Here is a 17,692-nt window from a genome sequence, read left to right as displayed (position 1 = left end):
TTTCCTTTGTCTGAGGAGATATATCAGCAAAAATATTGCTATGAGAGATGTCTGAGATTTTACTGCCTATGTTTACTTCTAGGATTTTTATGGTTTTGAGTCTAACATTTAAGTTTTTAATCCATTTTGAGTTTATACTTGTAGCAGTGTAAGAAGGTGGTCTAGTTTCATTTTTTTACATGTACCTGTCCAATTTTCCCAACACCATTTATTGAAGAGGTTGTCTTTGCTCTATTGTATGTTTTTGCTAATAATTTTTGTCAAATATTAATTGACCATATGAGAGTGGGTTGATTTCTGGGCTTTCTGTTGTGTTTTATTGTTCTACTAGAGGCCCGGTGCACAAAATTTTGTGCACTCCAGGGAGGGGGGGGAGTCCCTCAGTCTGGCCTGTGCCCTCTCGCAGTCTGGGACCCCTTGGGAGATATCCACTTGCCAGCGGTGAGCAGGCCTAAGCTGTAGTCGGACATCCTTAGCGCTGCTGAGGAGGCAAGAGAGGCTCCAGCCACCACCACTGTGCTGGCAGCTGTCAGCCTGGCTTGTGGCTGAGCAGAGCTCCCCCTGTGGGAGCGCACTGACCACCAGGGGGCAGCATCTGGCCCCTGGTGGCCAGTGTGTGTCATAGTGACCAGTTATTCCCAGTTGTTCTGCTGTTAGGGTGAATTTGCATATTACCCTTTTATTATATAGGATAGAGGCCTGGTGCATGGGAGGGGGCCAGCTGGTTTGTTGTGAAGGGTGTCCCAGATCAGGGTGTGGGTCTTGCTGGGGTGCCTGGCCAGCCTGGGTGAGGGGCTGATGGCCATTTTCAGGCTGGCCACGCCCCCTGGCGACCCAAGCACCCAGCTTCTCTTTTTTTTTTTTTCAGCGCCTCCTTGAGCAGAGGCCAGGGTGGGCTGGAAGCAGTTGTCTGGGATTTATTTATCTTCTATAATTGAAACTTTGTAGCTTTGAGTGGAGCCCAGGGCCAGCCAGGGCAGGCAGGAAGCTTGGCCTCCTCCATCGCCGGGGGCAACCCAAGCCTCCTGCTCGCTCCAGCTCCACAGCCGCTGCCATCTTAGTTGGGTTAATTTGCATACTTGCTCCTGATTGGCTGGTGGGTGTAGTGAAGTGGCGGAGTGATGGTTAATTTGCATCTTTCTCTTTTGTTAGTGTCAATAGTTCCATTTGTTTCTCTCTGTGTTTCTTCTTCTCATTATAGCAGCCCCTTTAGCATTTCTTGCAGTGCTGGTGTAATGGTGACAAACTCCTTTAGCCTTAAAATAAATTTTTTTTCACCTTCTATTTTGAATGATAGCTTTGTTGTATATAGTAATCTTGGTTTCAGATCCTTGCTTTTCATTACCTTGAATACTTCATTTAATTCCCTTCTGGTCTGATGAAAAATGACAGCCATATGAGAGCTTCTTTGTAGGTAACCAATTGCTTTTCTCTCCCTGCCTTTAAGATTCTCTGTTTGTCTTTAATTTTTGGCATTTTAATTATGATGTGTTTGGGTGTGGGCCTATTTGGGTCCTGCTGGGGTCCAATCCCAGCGGGTCCAGGGGTCCCCAAAGGTGTGGATGGAGTTGGCGAAGAAGGAATGACACAAAGACAGCCTTCAGTTGATCAGCAGCCTAGTCAGGACCTCTAGCCAGGATCTCCAGCCAAAGTTCTGGTTGGAGTTCTGGTTAGGAACTGATGAGGATCTGATGAGGATCTGATGTTTATTGTCTTGTTACATCCGTATTTATACCAGCCGATTTTAATCCTATCAATTTCTATTACAAAGGTTAGGGCGTTTCTTATCTCCATTCCAGGGAGTAAAGATTATGTAGCTTAACTACCCACCTGGCACTTAATTAAGGGGTTGTATCCCCTCCCTAACCTCAGGGAAAGATCCCCACCTGGGGAAACAACCTTTCTCGGAGAGGTGACCTTGGTTAAAACACATGGCGCTAAAGGGAGCAAACATATTAAGAACAGTATGCTATATACGCCAGGTCCATTGAAACATATGCTGTGCAGATGTTTCTTTCCTGCAGCGATTGTGTCAAGCAGCAAGAATGGACCGGCTTCCAGCAAATTCCCCCTTTTTTATTTTTTAAATGATAGCACATGCAAATCAGCGGCCACCTCTCAGATTGGGCTGTTTAAGACTCGGAAGAAGACTGGCAAGCAATGACAACAAGCATAGCTATAAACATAGTGGATGAAGTGCACAAGGAGCCCCGTTCCTTAGAAGGTTGCCGGCCTCTTCAGTCAAGAGATTTCAGCTTTCCTCAAGTTGTTGGTTTGGTTGTCCTTCTTGATCTGGCTAGTGAGCGGTGTCATTGGCTACGGGCTTCCCAAAGCATCAGCGAGTTGAAGGGCTGCATCAAAGGGTCCATCAGGGCCGTGCTTGATGGTGGTGTCGGTGTCCAAGGAGGAGTAAGCTGTGTCCTCTGGGTCAGCCGTTATAGAGGATGGAGGGTAGTAGAGAGAAAAAGAAAAGAAAGCAGAAGAACTACAAGGCATAGAAGTGTTTAGAAAAAAGAAGGAGAAGAAAGGGAAGAAGGCAGCATCCTGACACAGCCCTTTCCTTCATCTGCCCCTTTCCCTGTGGTCCAAGGTAGAAATGGGAAACAAGTCCTGTTGCAGTGAGAGGGCAGCTGTTGTCAGCCAGTCTGTCTTTACCTTGGTCCCGATCTGAGCTGGGCGTGGGAAGCGGGAAGCAGCCATGGGGGCAGGAGACCTCCCTCAGAAGGGGCGAGTGTTCAAGCCCCTGCATAGTCGGGGGGGGGGGGGGGTGAGGATCTGTGCCCCACCTCTGTTGACCCCCAAGTTCTCTCCTGATGGCCCCTCTGCGACTGTGCCTGTCTTAGGTTGTTCCTCCCTGAGGAATCTTACCCGTCTTTGACTAACCAGCCATCCTCCAGGGCCAAGCAGGGTGATGTGAGGTTCAGTTCTGTCTCCTTGGTAGCCTACGCCCCCGTGGCCTCCACGCCCAGCAACTGCCTTGGGATCCCCTCACCTGCTGGTGGGGCCCTGACCTTAATCACATATCTTGGGGAACCCAGGTTTCTTCTCCAGGGAGGGCCCAGCTCATGCCATTGGGCTAGAGACAGATCCATGGTACCAGCCACCATGAGGCTTCAACCTCAGCATGAACAGAGAGCTCAGGCAGCAGCTATAGGCAATTGGATTGTAAGAAGAGGGTCCCTCTTGACACGAGGGTAAGAGGGGCCAATACAGGACAAAGGAGAGTCCTGGGACAGGGCTTTCTCAGCCCAGGATGTGAGGCTCTTGGCACAAGACAACTCCATGTATGGGACATATACCAGACACCCCTAGTCACGGCATAAAAGGGAGGTGCCCTTCCTGGAACAGTAGGGTAGGGAGATTCTAGAAAAGGCTGTGTTCAGGAGAGAAGGCCAAAGGCCAAAGAACCAGCAAACAAGTAGTCAGATTTAAAAAAAAGGAAAAAGGAAAGGAGATATGGGGCAAAGCTGGGACATATGGAGGCACATGTGATCTTCCCAATGGACAGATTGTTCCAGCTCAGGGCTGCACATCTGCTGCAGACGGGCACTGGTCAGGTGTGCTAGGGTGAGGTGGAAACGGAGGGCAGTGAGACATAAGGTCGGACTAGACGGTCTGGAATCCACACAGGTGCCGGGTCCTTTTTTCTTGGGGTTCTCTGTGCCTCCTGAACTTGTGTTACTTTTTCCTTCACCAGGATAGGGAAGTTTTCTGCCATTATTTATTCAAACTCATTCTCTATCCCTTGCTCACTTTCTTCCCCTTCTGGCACTCCTCTTATGCAAATATTGATATGTTTCATGTTGCCCCACAGCTACCTTAAGTTGTTCTCCTGTTTTTTAATTGTTTGTTGTTGTTTTTTAGTTCTCTGATTGAGTGATTTTTTGACCCTGTGTTCTAGTTCACTGATCCAATCCTCGGCTTTCCTTAATCTGCTGTTTATTCCTTTCACTGTTCTTTATATGGTTCTATGTCATCCTTCATAGTTACTATATCTTTTCTCATGCTGCTGAGAATTTTTGCCATCATTATTCTGAACTCTATGTCTGATAAATTTCTTATCTCCATTTCATTTAGCTCTTCTTCTGGAGAATTCTCTTGTTCTTTCATTTGGGAGTTGTTGGTTTTTTAAAAATATATTTTATTGATTTTTTACAGAGAGGAAGGGAGAGGAATAGAGAGTTAGAAACATCGATGAGAGAGAGACATCAATCAGCTGCCTCCGGCACATCCCCTACTGGGGATGTGCCTGCAACCAAGGTACATGCCCTTGACCGGAATCAAACCTGGGACCCTTCAGTCCACAGGCCAACGCTCTATCAACTGAGCCAAACCAGTTAGGGCTGGGAGTTGTTTTTTGTCTCCCCTTTTGGACTCCTCTTTGGATTTGTGACTATGTATTAGATAGATGTGCTATGCCTCCCATTCTCTAGTGCAGGACAGTGTCAGATGCTGTTTCTGACTGGCCTTGTGTATCGTGTTTGGAGCTATCAGCAATCTGCAGCTTGTGGCTCCCTCTGCTGGGGCTGGGTGCCTTTGGAAAGCACTAAGATGTGCATCAAAATGTACTTTTCCTAGCCCCAGGCCCCAAATTAGATCAGGCAAAGACTCAAAGCCTCCAGAGGTCCACCTCTGCCTAAGTCTGGTTTTATTCAGTCTTGAAAAGCCTCAGGCTATTGACCACAGAGTTGGTTGAGAGGTTTTTCAACAGGGTTGGGCAATTGCTTCTGCCTGCAGGCTAATTGTTATTCTTAGTCTGTTAATGGGCCTCAGAAACTCCCCTAGGTAGTGTAAGAGGTTTCCCAATAGAGTGGGGTAACTGCCTTCCCTCCCAGGCAAAAATTCCCTGGATAGCATAGATCCACTAGAGAAATACGTCCTCTGCAGTGTGAGCAAATGACTCAGCACAGGAAACTGGGTGGTTGCCTTCTGAGATCTAACCCAAGAGCTCTCAATCCTGGCTTCTGCTTACATAGCTCCAGTCCACTCTGCTAGAGCCCAAGGTGAGTGGTTACACATAAAATTTTGTGCACTGGCCCTTTAAGATTGAGTCTGCATTTCCAGCAGCCTCTGGCTGGCAGACAGCAACCCTACTGCTTCTCACAGCCAGATGTTATATAGTTACCTTTCTCAGTTCTGATTCCCTGGGCTGGGAACCTCCCACCACTGAGATATACCTCTGGAACTTCAATTCTTCTCTGTGGGAGCCCAGCCAGCCCTTTCAGGCCCCCACACTTCATACCAGTCTCTATTTGATCTTCACTTTACATCCTTGGTTATCAAGGTTATCTCCAGCTAGTCCTCAGTTGATTATTCAGGATATTTTTTCTGTATTTTAGTTGTAATTCCAGTTTGGTCCTGGGAGTGTGTCAGTGTAGCATCCACTCACTCCTCTGCCATTTTGGAGTCTCTCGGCATATTGTGTTTTAATTTTTTGATTGTTTGAAGATACTATTTTATTTTCCCTTAATGTCTTCTTTGACCAATTGGTTATTCAGGAGAGTGTTGTTTAATTTTCTTGTATTCTTGAATTTTCCCATTTTCTTTGTGTTATTGGTTTCTAGTTTCATACCATTGTAGTCAGAGAGGATACATGGTATGATTTCAAGTTTTCTTGAATTTTCTAAAACTTTTCATGTGCCCTAACTTACCTATCGCAGCAAATGTTTCATGTGCACTTGTGAAAAATGTCTACTTTGCCATTGTTTATAGAATGTTCTCAACTGAAATTTATTGTCTTTCAGTAGTGAAGACTAAAAGTCCAAGATGTTGGCAGCATTGGTTCCTTCTGAGGCTGGTATGAAAAATCTGCTTCTTGCTTTGCTTCCAGCTCTTGATGGTTTTCTGGTGATCTTTAGCATTCCTTGGCTTGTAGATGCATCACCTCAGTCTGAGCCTTCATCTCTACATGATGTTTGTCTTTCTTTGTGTCCAAATTTTCCCTTTTTATATAAACATCATTCATATTGGATATGACTTCATCATAACTAATTACATCTTCAGTGACCCTATTTCTAAATAAAGTCACATTCTGAAGTACTGGGGACTAGGAATTTAAGGTATGAAGTTTTTTTTGGGGGGGGGGGAGGGGCCACAATTCAACCCATAACATTCTATTTCTCTGTCAAAACTGGAATCATAATGTGAATGCTTTTCTACGATATGACTTTTAAATTTATTATGAATACAATAATGTTCAGATCTACAGATTTAGACATAACATTTCATAGTATGTATCATAGCAATTTATTTAGCTACTCATTGAAAGATGAAACTTTGGATTCTTTTCTACTTTTTCACTATTACAAAGAACTCTGACAAAAGTGAAACTGGACAATCAATGAGTCTGGGCTGCCTGTCACTACTTGGGCCAATTCATCAGAGACAGAGTTGAATCATATATGAGCATTTATTCCAATACTGCTGGCAGTATGAGAGAGCAATAGGTCACCCACAAAAGTCTGCTCTCCACCCCCTTATCCCTCCCCCATAAGCCAGCTACTTATATTGGGTAGGATAAAGATTATACGGGGAAGTAGAAATTACAGGCATGGGGAAGTAGGCAATTCAGGCTGGGGTGGAACTCCATTGTTTAGACAACAAGGTTGTTAATCTTTCCATGATAATAGGCAGTTCTTGAATGAGAATGGACACATTCTAAAGTTGACTCCCAGGTCCAAGATTGACTGGCAGGTCCAAAGTTGACTCCCGGGACCCAGGGTCGTACAACTCCCAGTCAGATTAGAATGTCCTTTCTTTAATCAGAATAAGGCAATCTCAGTTAACAGAGCATGATTAATATTTCTTATAACTATAGCTAGCCCCAGTATTCTATTTTGCCCCTAACAAAAGCATATTTGTATATACAACTTTATGCATGTTTATATTTCACTAGAGGCCCGGTGCACAAAAATTTGGGCACTCAGGGGGGAGAGGGGGTCCCTCAGCCCGGCCTGTGCCCTCTCGCAGTCTGGGACCCCTTGGGAGATAATGACCTGCTGGCTTAGGCCTGCTCCCAGGTGGCAGAGGGCAGGCCCAATCCCTAGGTGCAGCCCCTGGTCGGGCTCAGAGCAGGGCTGATTGGGGAGTTGGGGCACCACCCCCTGTCATGCACAGAGCAGGGCAGATCGGGAGGTTGCGATGCCACCCCTAGTCATGCTCAGGGTAGGGCTGATTGGGGGGTTGGGGCACTGCCCCCTGTCACACTCAAGGCAGGGTCAATGGGGAGGTTGCGGAGCCACCCCCTGTCACACACAGAGCAGGGCCCATCAGGGGGTTGGGGAGCTCCCCCCTGTCACTCGCAGAGTAGGGCCAATAGGGGAGTTGGGGCACCGCCCCCTGTCACACACAGAACAAGGCAGATCAGGGGGTTGGGGCACCACCCTCTATCACCCACAGAGCACGGCCGATCAGGGGGTTGGGGTGCTGCCACTGTCACACTCAGGGCAGGGCCGATGGGGAGGTTATGGCTCTACCCCGTCACACACAGAGCAGGGCCCGTGGGGGGTGGAGGGGTTGGGGAGCTGCACCCTGTCACACACAGAGCAGGGCCCATGGGGGGGCGTTGGGGCACCGCACTCTGTCACACACAGAGCCACAGGGCGATCAGGGGGTTGGGGAGCTCCCCCCCATCAGGCACAGGGCAGGGATGATCAGGGGGTTGGGGTGCCTTCCCCTGTCATGAACAGAGCACGTCAGATAGGGAGGTTGTGGCCCCGCCCCCTGTCACACACAGAGCTGCAGGGCGATTAGGGGGTTTGGTCTCTGCCCCCTGTCACGCTGATCCCGGTGCTGGGAGGCATATTACCCTTTTACTATATAGGATAGAGGCCTGGTGCATGGGTGGGGGCCGGCTGGTTTGCCCTGAAGGGTGTCCCAGATCAGGGTAGGGGTCCCACTTGGGTGCCTGGCCAGTCTGGGTGAGGGGATGATGGCTGTTTGCATCTGGTCACACCCTCTTCAGGGTGGGGGTCCCCACTGGGGTGCCTGGCCAGTCTGGGTGAGGGGCTGAGGGCCGTTTTCAGGCTGGCGGGTGACTGAAGCTCCCAACCTGTCTTTTTTTTTCTTTTATTTTTATTCTGGGCCAGCTTTAGCTCTGAGGCTTGGCTCCAGCTCTGAGACCTCGGCTGCTGAAAGCAGCTTTCTGACCTTTGTTTACCTTCTGTATTTGAAACAATGTTGCGGTCCTGCTGGCTGAAGCCTGGCTGACTAAAGCAGGTTTCTGGGGTTTTGTTTAGCTTCTATATTTGTAACATAGTTGCTTTGAGTTGCAGCTGAGAGGCCAGCAAGGCAGGCGGGGAACCCTGAAGGGGCTGTGGGCAGCCTGAAAACGACCCTCAGCCCCTCACCCAGGCTGGCCAGGCACCCCAGTGGGGACCCCCACCCTGAAGGGGGTGTGGCCAGCCTGAAAACGGCCCTCAGCCCCTCACCCAGGCTGGCCAGGCACCCCAGCGAGACCCACTACTTACTGCCTTTTTTAATAGTGGGACTTTCCAGGAGGCTGATTAGCCAGTAAAGAGAGAATAATTCTAATTTTTTAAAAACACTTTCAGTTCCCCCTTTCTCTCATCTATCTTTTACATAACAACAGAGGGCGCTTTCAAATGAAAATTTCATAACATTGAGTTATTGCTTAAAGTACCTTCAAAAGTTCTTTTTTGAAGTCAGAGTAAAGTTGGTATATCTTACCTTGGCACACCTTACCTTGACCACCTCTAGATTGTTGCTTCTTCCCTCTTGCTTATCACACCTTCCAGTCTATTTTGAGTTATATTGGATTCATTTTTAGTTCTAAGAGCCTGGCCTGCTCTTCCACCTTTCCTCACCCCTGCATACTATTTTCCTTTTGCTTGGAGGGTTACCCTTACTCTTCCACCACCACCATCCTTCTAGGAATCTCTGTCTTATTCTTTAAGTACTTTCAGTTTCTGTTTTTTCTCCATTTAAAAATACAGATAAAAACAACACCTGTGACTTGGTTTAGTAATAACTCAATGAGATAATCTTGTTAAGTTATCATCACAGCCAAGTACATAGTAAATATTCAACAAATGTAAAATCTTCTTCAGTTTTCTTTGTAAGTCATTTTTGTGACACAAGATATATCATTATTAAAATTAAAACACACACAATGATTTAACTTAATATGGTAGATGACAGGATATCTGTGCTGTGACGCCCTAACTGGTTTGGCTCAATGGACGGAGTGTTGTCCTGCTGACTCAAGGGTCCCAGGTTCGATTCCGGTCGGGAGCATGTGCCTTGGCTGTGGGCACATCCCTGGTGGGGAGTGTGCAGGAGGCAGCTGATCGATGTTTCTCTCTCATCAATGTTTCTAACTCTCTGTCCCTCTCCCTTCCTCTCTGTAAAAAATCAATAAAATATATTTTTTAAAAAATATATCTGTGCTGTGGATGAAAAGGGGCCATATGCTAACCTGACCAGCTTAAGAAAGGCCTATGTGGTGGCCTTACAAACTCAGAGACCTAAAGTCACCACAAAGGATGGTCTGCAATTAACTTTTTAACTGAAAGCAGTTATAGCAGGTAGTCATGTCCTAGTCTACAATCTTCCCTGACAAAAAGTCAGCCTTTATCTTTGAAAAATATATATTTTTTGTTGATTTCAGAGAGGAAGGGAGAGGGAGAGAGAGATAGAAACATCAATGATGAGAGAGAATAATTGATTGGCTGTCTCCTGAACACCCCACACTGGGGATTGAGCCTTCAACCCAGGCATATGTCCTGACCTGGTATTGAATTGTGACCTCACAGTTCATAGGTCAATGCTCAACCACTGAGCCAAGCTTAACTAAGCCTATCTCATTATCTTTTGCATCTAAGATAACATTCCTTTGGTTTGTCAGGGTAATTCCCCTTTTCTCAGACCCCTCAGATAACAACCAATGCACCAGGGCAGACCATAAATCCTCTCATTGTTATTTTTATCATGTTAATTGTTAACTGCTAACTATCCTATACCCACCTATGTAAAAGATGTATGTGTCTATAATTTTATTTTTCATCCAATCCTAGAGGTTTCTCCTCTCCCCTCCCACTTTGCTTTCTCCCACTTCCCTAATTTATCATCAATGAATTTCATGTAACGCACTTTGTCTTCGCTTTTGATTGTAATGTATAAAATGAGGTGCAAAACTGCCATTCTCTGGAGCATTATCTCAATCCATTGAGATTTTCCTTTCTGCAATTGTTGACAGTTTGGCTCAAATAAACTCACAAAAATTCTCTATAGGTTTGAATGTTTTCTACATTGACAGTGCTCAGTAAATGTGGCCCTGAGTTGAATGGATTGGTTGAAACCAAAATACACAATGTCAGTTACATTCCTCTAATCTAGTACTAATATATTGGTTGGTAGGTCTCGCTTGTTTGATTGTCTAATCATTTTGTTACATGATATGCACCCATCACTCAGTCTCAGTGCTTACTAACATTTTGATCATTCAGATGTGACTTATTCTTAGCAGAACATCACCATCTGATTGTGACTGCTGCCACTTCACTATGCTCCTCAAACATCTGTTTCAAATCCCTTCTAGTCTTTTTCTGGATATACTGATAATGTTTGCCATTCTATAACTTTCAAAATATTCTTTTCTTTTCTTTTTTGATGTCTGCCTCTAGTCTTCTGGCATGTTCTTCATCTTTGCCAACATATTAGACTGTTTGAGCTGTGATACAAAAATACCATAGCCCTGGCCAGTGTGGCTCAGTTGGTTAGAGTGTCATCCCATGCACCAAAAGGTCATGGGTTTTATTCCTGATCAAGCACATATCTAGGTTGCAGGTTCAATTCCAGATTGGGAAGTATGTGGGAAGCAACTGATCGATCTCTCTCTCTCACATCAACGTTTCTCTTTCCCTCTCCTTGTCTCCCTCTCTAAAAAAAAAAAATACCATAGACTTGGTGACTTAAACAACAAATATTTATTTTTCACAGTTCCAGAGGCCAGAAGCACAAGATCAAGGCTCCTATAGATCTGGTTCCTGGTGAGGACTCTTACTGGCTTGCAGTCACCTTCTCACTGTGTCATCATGTAGCATAGGAGTAAAAGTGCTCTCGGGTCTCTATTATAAGGGTACTAATCCCATCACGAGGGCTCCACCCTCAAGACCTAATAAAATCTCTCAAAGACTCCACCTTATAATGTCATCACATTGGGAGCTACAAAATTTAACATGAATTTTGGAGGATACAAACATTAGGTCTATAATAAGCAGCAATCCTGCAAATCCCTTCTGCATATTCACTGAGGACCCTGAGATGAAATTCTTCTTAATTGGAGATAAAATGTACCAGAAGCTACTTGAAACTTGCCTTGTTTCTACTTGTCCCTCTTGGGCTTTGTTTCTCTCTTCATCTTGCTTACTCTGTCTTTTTCATTCTGATTCATGGGAAGATGAAGACAGTGGGTAGGTAAGTACTTATGTTTCCTTTAGGTCATCCGTTCATGCTACACTGTCTGAATTACTTCTTTCTGTGTTTCTATTTTTCCTGATTCTAAGACTCTTTAGAGCTTAAAAACATGTGGTGGTTAAGAATTCTAGCAGAAATAAATATGATTGCATGATATACTCTTTAATCAAGGACTTGTTGAAGGCCTAGTATCTGTGCCTTTCAATATACTGTATATGACCCTCTGAAATTCTATGCAGGAGTGATAGAGCTCTCTATTCAGAGGCCCCTCCTCTTGTTGGGTAAGAAAGTAAGCTCACTTGACCCAAAAGTAGTACATAAAACACATTAATTCCACTGAATGTAATGCATGGCTAGGGCTTTATGTTCCAAGGAGTGCCTTGTAGTGCAGCGTGACATGGACAGATGGGGCAACAGATAGGGGATGACTCCAGAAGGCTTAAGTCTGAGTTTCCTCTCCATCATACACTTGTTCTTGAACCTTAAGAGAAACACATAATTTGATGACACTCAAATTTCTAATCTGTAAAAAATATATATAATACAGTTGCACTGCCACCTTTCCTGGTTGATATAAGAATCAAATAAGGCAGGTTTCTGCAATGTTGTGGGATGGCCTGAGATGTCTTTATGAGGAGCATGCATGGCCAGAGGGAATATGTGTAAGAAGGAGGAGGAATGTGAAGTCAATCTGTCTCAGTTTGTTTTCACTCTGACTCTTCCACTGATCCCAGCAAGATATCTGCTGAGACCATCATTTGTCTCTTTTATGGGGCCAGAAACAGGGATTTGTGCTTTCCTCGGGTTATATCTGTGATTCTAGCTCCTGGCCTTTATGTTGGAGGATGCAGCTCTTCAGATAAGATGAGGTTCCTGTGGTGAGATAGTTGTGCAAATGTCCAAGGAAGGCTGGACATTGAGGAGTTTTCTTCCCATTTCTTCTACAGGTTGGTGAAGTCAGGCCTTACGTCCATTTGTTGTCCAGCTCTGTCCTCAGTGCTCAGTGGCAACCAGAATCTCACACACCTTTACCTACGGGGTAATGCTCTTGGAGACATGGGGGTGAAGCTACTGTGTAAGGGACTCTTGCACCCCAACTGCAAGCTTCAGATGTTGGAGTAAGTGCCTTAGCTTATTAAAGTGATGTTGTGGAACAACCTGAAATGTCAGAATACATAGTGGGTAAGAGGAAGGGTGTATAGAGAAGTGATGATGAGATAATCTGTATCTAAGAAGTGATGTCCTCTGAGGGTTTGGCTTATTACAGAATCACGGGACTGGGAAGAATTCTACTTCTAGATGATATAAAGGTAAAGATGAGTTCCTTTCACCACAAATCTCTCCACAACAAAAGAATGAGGGTGGTATGGCTCTTATATTTTAAGGAATTTTGGGAGGAGACAGAATTTAGGAAACATCAATTCAGAAAGTGCTATTGCTAATTGGATCTGGATAATCCAGTAGACTGGAAAAATAGTCTTATCTGAAAAGAAGAGAAGAATAGTCATGACACATATAATTATTCCAAGCTTGTTTATCCTGCACTTTTTCTTTGTTTGAAATATTATGGGCTAAGATCTGGGAGACCTGGAGGAAGGGAAGGGAATATTTTCTTTCAATCATTCTCTTTCTTGCAGACTAGACAATTGCAGTCTCTCCTCACACTGCTGCTGGGATCTTTCCACACTTCTGACCTCCAACCAGAGCCTGCGGCAGCTGAACCTGGGCAACAATGACTTGGGTGATCTGGGGGTCATGCTGTTTTGTGAAGTGCTGAAACAACAAGGCTGCCTCCTAAAAAGACTTCAGTAAGTGCTCTTCTCAGACATGTGAGGGGGAGGGCTCCAAGTTCTAAGAAAAAGTTGGTCAGTTATCAAAATCCAAGATGGTTCTTTTGCACTCAGGGTGAAGTTGGACCTGGTCCAGGTATTGCAGATATGTTTGTTGTTGTTGGTTGTTGTTGGTGTTAATCCTTACCCAAGAATATTTTTCCAGTGATCTTTTAGAGAGTGGAAGAGAGAGGGAAAGACAGAGAGAAATATCAATGTAAAAGAAATTGATTGTTTGCCTCTTGCATGAGCCCTGACTAGGGACCAAGGAGGAGCCAGAATCAAACCCGGGACCCTTTGGTCCACAGGCCAACACTCTATCCACTGAGCCAAACCAGCTAAGGCAAAAATATTTTTAAAATAGGGTAGATGAGTCATGACCTACACATTCAACTTCATCCAGATATTTAGAATATTCAAAGTTCAGTTGGGTATGAAAACACTTTCCATCCATATTCCTAAAAGAAATGTAAGGTCTAATGGAAGCAGCCAAATGGAATTATATTTCTATGCAGGGGCTTGGACTTAATAGAACTAGACCTATCTATGGTCAGCCTTATTGCAAAGGTATTAATATAGAGGGATGCTGTTGATCTTGTTTTTGAGTATTTATAAATGGGAAGAGCATGATCCAGAAACATGAAGATGAGAAATACCATAAAATCCAGCCAATGAAGTATATTGAAACAATTGGCTCCCTTCCATCACCAGGATACTACTGAGATACTCATTACTTTTGTAGTAAGAGCTTGCTGTTAGTGTCAGACTTCAGTCATCCCCGAGGATCATACTCCCCAAAGAAGATGTTTCCCTCACTTGGCTTTAGAGGCACCATACTCTCCTCTGGGTTTTCTCCTACTTTATTGGTTATTTCTGCTCAGTCTTCTTTTTTGCTTCTCATTGCTCTGACCTTTACATGCTGAATCTCTGGGACTCACCCATTGCCTAATTTTCCTTCTCTAAATTTTCTCCCTTGTTTATATCGTTTAGTCTTCTGGTTTTACTATATATGTGTTATACCCCCAATTTATATCTCCATGAATACCATGTCCAAATGTTTATCTGACATTTACACTTGGGTGTCTAATAAGGCTCCCAAATTTCACATGTTTAAATCCAAGTCTGTGCTATTCCACTCTGTCTGAAACTTGCTTCTTCCCTCTCTCAGCCAATGGTAACTGTCATCCAGAGGTCACCATTGATGCTTCTTCTTCCTTATGCATATCCACTCCATCGGCATGTCCTGTAAGCTCTGCTTCCACAGCATGCCCACTCATTGACAACCTCTTGCCAGCTTTATGGTTCTTACCTTGGTTCAAGCCACCATCATTTCTTGTATGGATTGCTATGGTGGCATTCTGCCAGGCTACTCTGCATTTATTTTGATTACCATAGAAGATGGAGGGTACAACTAAAACAGGACTCACTCCTATCAACATGCTCCAGTGACTGCCTATCTTATTCAAAATGAGAGCTATAAACTCATGGCAGAGCCTAAGACCCTCTGTGATCTAAGCCTGCTGCTTCTGCAAATTCATTCTCTCCTAACCCTGTTCCTTCTGCTCCTTTCGCACTGTTTCACTTAAACACTGTATTCTCTGGAATTTTGCACTTGGTGTTTCCTCTGCCTGGAACTCTCTCATTTTTTGATATACACATGCCTTGTTCCCATACATCCTTAAATTATCTTCTTAAAGATCTTCCTCTGTGTGTTTCTTGCCATCCTATTGAAAGCATCAGGCCAGCATGCTTTTTCCTCTTCTCTTCATATTTCCCTCCATAGTGTTGACCACCATCATATATGTTATTTTATTGTTTATTTATTGTCTACTAGAGGCCTGGTGCATGAAATTCATGTATGGGGTGGGCGTCCCTCAGCCCTGCCTGCACCCTCTCCAATATGGGACCTCTGCAGGGATCAGGCCTACACCGGCAGTCAGACATCCCTCTCACAATCTGGGACCGCTCGCTCCTAACCGCTTGTCTACCTGCCCGCCTGATCATCCCCTAACCGTTGCCCTGCTGGCCCGATTGCCCCCAACTGCCCTTTCCTGCAGGCCTGGTTGCCCCCAACTGCCCTCCCTTTCTGGTCATCTTGGGGCAGCCATCTTGTGACAACATGAGGGTGGCCATCTTGTGATGATGTGAGGGCGTGACATGAGGGCGCGAGGGCTATCTAGGCTTTTATTAGTATAGATACCCTTCCCCAAGAATATGAATTCTATTAGCTCAGGGACTTCTGCCCTTTTCTATTACCTCAAGGCTGAGAATTGAACTGGAATGCAGGTTTGAATAAATAAAAGTTTGAATCAGCATTGCATCCTTGTGCCAACACAGGAAAAGCCAAAATTCTCAGAGCTAAGAGAAATAGAGGAACAAAAGAAGAAATTGGTCAGGATGAAGCTGGGACATTGCTGTATGTGGGATCACTGACCAAATTCTTAAGGGCATTCTGGGACAAAGGACAGGCTCAAAACAGACTTGAGAGTCCATAGATGCACTCAACCTCTCTTGTCAGCTTGGCTGCCATAAAAAAAATAGCATAGGTTAGGTGCCTTAAAGAACAGACATTTATTTCTCACAGTTCTGGAGGAAGGAAAGTCCAAGGTCTGCTGATTCAGTTTCTGGTGAAAGCTCTCTTCTGAGCTGTCAGATGGCACCCTTGTGCTGTGTCATCACATGACAGAGAGAGAGAACACTCTGGTAGCTCTTCCTATAAGAACACTAATCCTATTGTGAGGACCTATCCCAGTGAACTCATCTAACCCTAATTAGATTCTAAAGGCATCATATACAAATACCATAACACTGAGGGTTAGGGCTTCAACATACAAATTTTGGAGGAACGTATACATTCAATTCACAACACAATCAAATCAAGATTCTTAAAAATGATGCAGGACAAATGGTATTATTTCTCATTTGAGTGGCAAGGAAAAGAGGAAAAAGAATTCAAGTCAAAGAAGAAATGAGAGGCCTACCAAGCAATTGCAACATGTGGACTTTATATGGCTTCTGATTAAATAAACATAATGTAAAAATTATCAGACAGTTGAGGAAATTTAAACATATTAGATATATGTTAATATTAAGGAATTATTGTTAACTTTTTAAACTGTAATAATGGCATTATATTATGTTTTTAAAAATCTTCTTCAGTTAGTGTTATACCATGAAATATTTATACATGTGTGACATGCTGTGTTTAATTGAAACAAAATTGGCCATGAGCTATTAATTGTCAAACCTGCTGAACGGCCATATGGGAATTTATTATACTATTCTCTTTATGTTTATTATATGTTTAAACATTTTCAAACTTGAAGGTTACAAATATAACATAAACTATGTTAGGTATGAAGTGCAGAACTGGAGAGCTTAGAAGTGTGTGAGAATAAGGCCAAAAATTCTGAGTGTTCATTTGAAGAGCATAACTCAAGGCGCTCTGTTTGCTTTTATAGGTTGTGTAAAATGTATTTTAATTCTGATACAATCTGCGCGTTAGAAACACTTCAAGAAGAAAAGCCCGATTTGACCATTGTCTTTGAACCTTCTCAGTAGTGATGGAGGCAGTGCTGCCAGATTCCAGCCATCCAAGTGTGGACAAGTACGAGTAAGCACTCCTCCAGCATGGTTAAGACCACTGCTCCTTGGGTTTTCTGGTTCCGTGTGGGAGAGCAAAGTTTGCCAGTAGTGCCTTTACAGAGAAAATGTGAGCATCTCCTTTACCCCTGGGACAATGAAATCATTCATATAATGTGGTTCTCATCATAGCATTTCAGTCAGAGCATATGTTCCTCTTGGTGACTTTATATAACTAACTCATTACTAAAGCATTTTTTCTGTCTTTTCTTCCTCTTTCTAAATCGCTTTCCTTTTTTTGTTCTTTTCACTTTTGTCATCTTTCTCTCAACTGACCATAACAGAATGAGCCAACTATATATTATGTTGTAATTTTGTGGCAGCAACTTATTTATTTTTTGTAACAGTGATATTTTCTAATAAAAAATTCATGTTTATTGTACTTGGTTGAAAATTCATAAAATATAGAAACTGTAGTATTTATTGAGTTAAACTGCTTTCTTTCTTTAATTTTAAAATGGGGTGCCTAGAGATCTTTTTACTTATTTATCTAAACAACTAAAGATAAATTAAATTGCTTTATGTATTTAAAAAATCTCTTTGCCAAAGGATTCAATTGTAATGAATGTAAAAGAAAATTCCTTCACACAATCTCTGAAGATTGAAATGCCAGCTCTGGTTGGAGAGGAGGTTGAAAATCATGTAAAAGTTTTAAGAGTAGATGAATCCTATACTCATAAATAGAATGTAAAATATGTGTTTTGCCTTTAATTATAAGAAATCATCTGGGATTTATTTCATGCCAAGAGCACTTAATCTACCACACTTTACATAGCATTAAATCT

General features: G+C 43.7%; 1 protein-coding gene across 4 annotated transcripts in view; it reads left to right on the top strand.

Annotated features, from left to right (window-relative positions):
• NLRP3 (NLR family pyrin domain containing 3) overlaps positions 1-17,174 on the top strand; it is a 79,431-nt gene extending 62,257 nt beyond the window's left edge. For all 4 annotated transcript variants that reach the window (XM_070414124.1, XM_070414122.1, XM_070414123.1 and 1 more), the window contains 3 exons: positions 12,384-12,554; positions 13,074-13,244; positions 16,727-17,174. In XM_070414124.1, coding sequence (XP_070270225.1) covers positions 12,384-12,554; positions 13,074-13,244; positions 16,727-16,826 — 442 coding nt within the window. In that variant the 3' untranslated portion in view covers positions 16,827-17,174. The remainder of the gene's footprint in view (positions 1-12,383; positions 12,555-13,073; positions 13,245-16,726) is intronic.
• The last annotated feature ends 518 nt before the right edge of the window (positions 17,175-17,692 follow it).

This window comes from Myotis yumanensis, unplaced genomic scaffold (genome assembly GCF_028538775.1).
Source record: "Myotis yumanensis isolate MYYU_CA2020_CCGP unplaced genomic scaffold, mMyoYum1.0.hap1 SCAF_5, whole genome shotgun sequence".
Lineage (NCBI taxonomy): Eukaryota > Metazoa > Chordata > Mammalia > Chiroptera > Vespertilionidae > Myotis > Myotis yumanensis.
The sequence above is the reverse complement of the archived record's forward strand: the minus strand, read 5'-3'. Positions and strand labels throughout refer to the sequence as shown.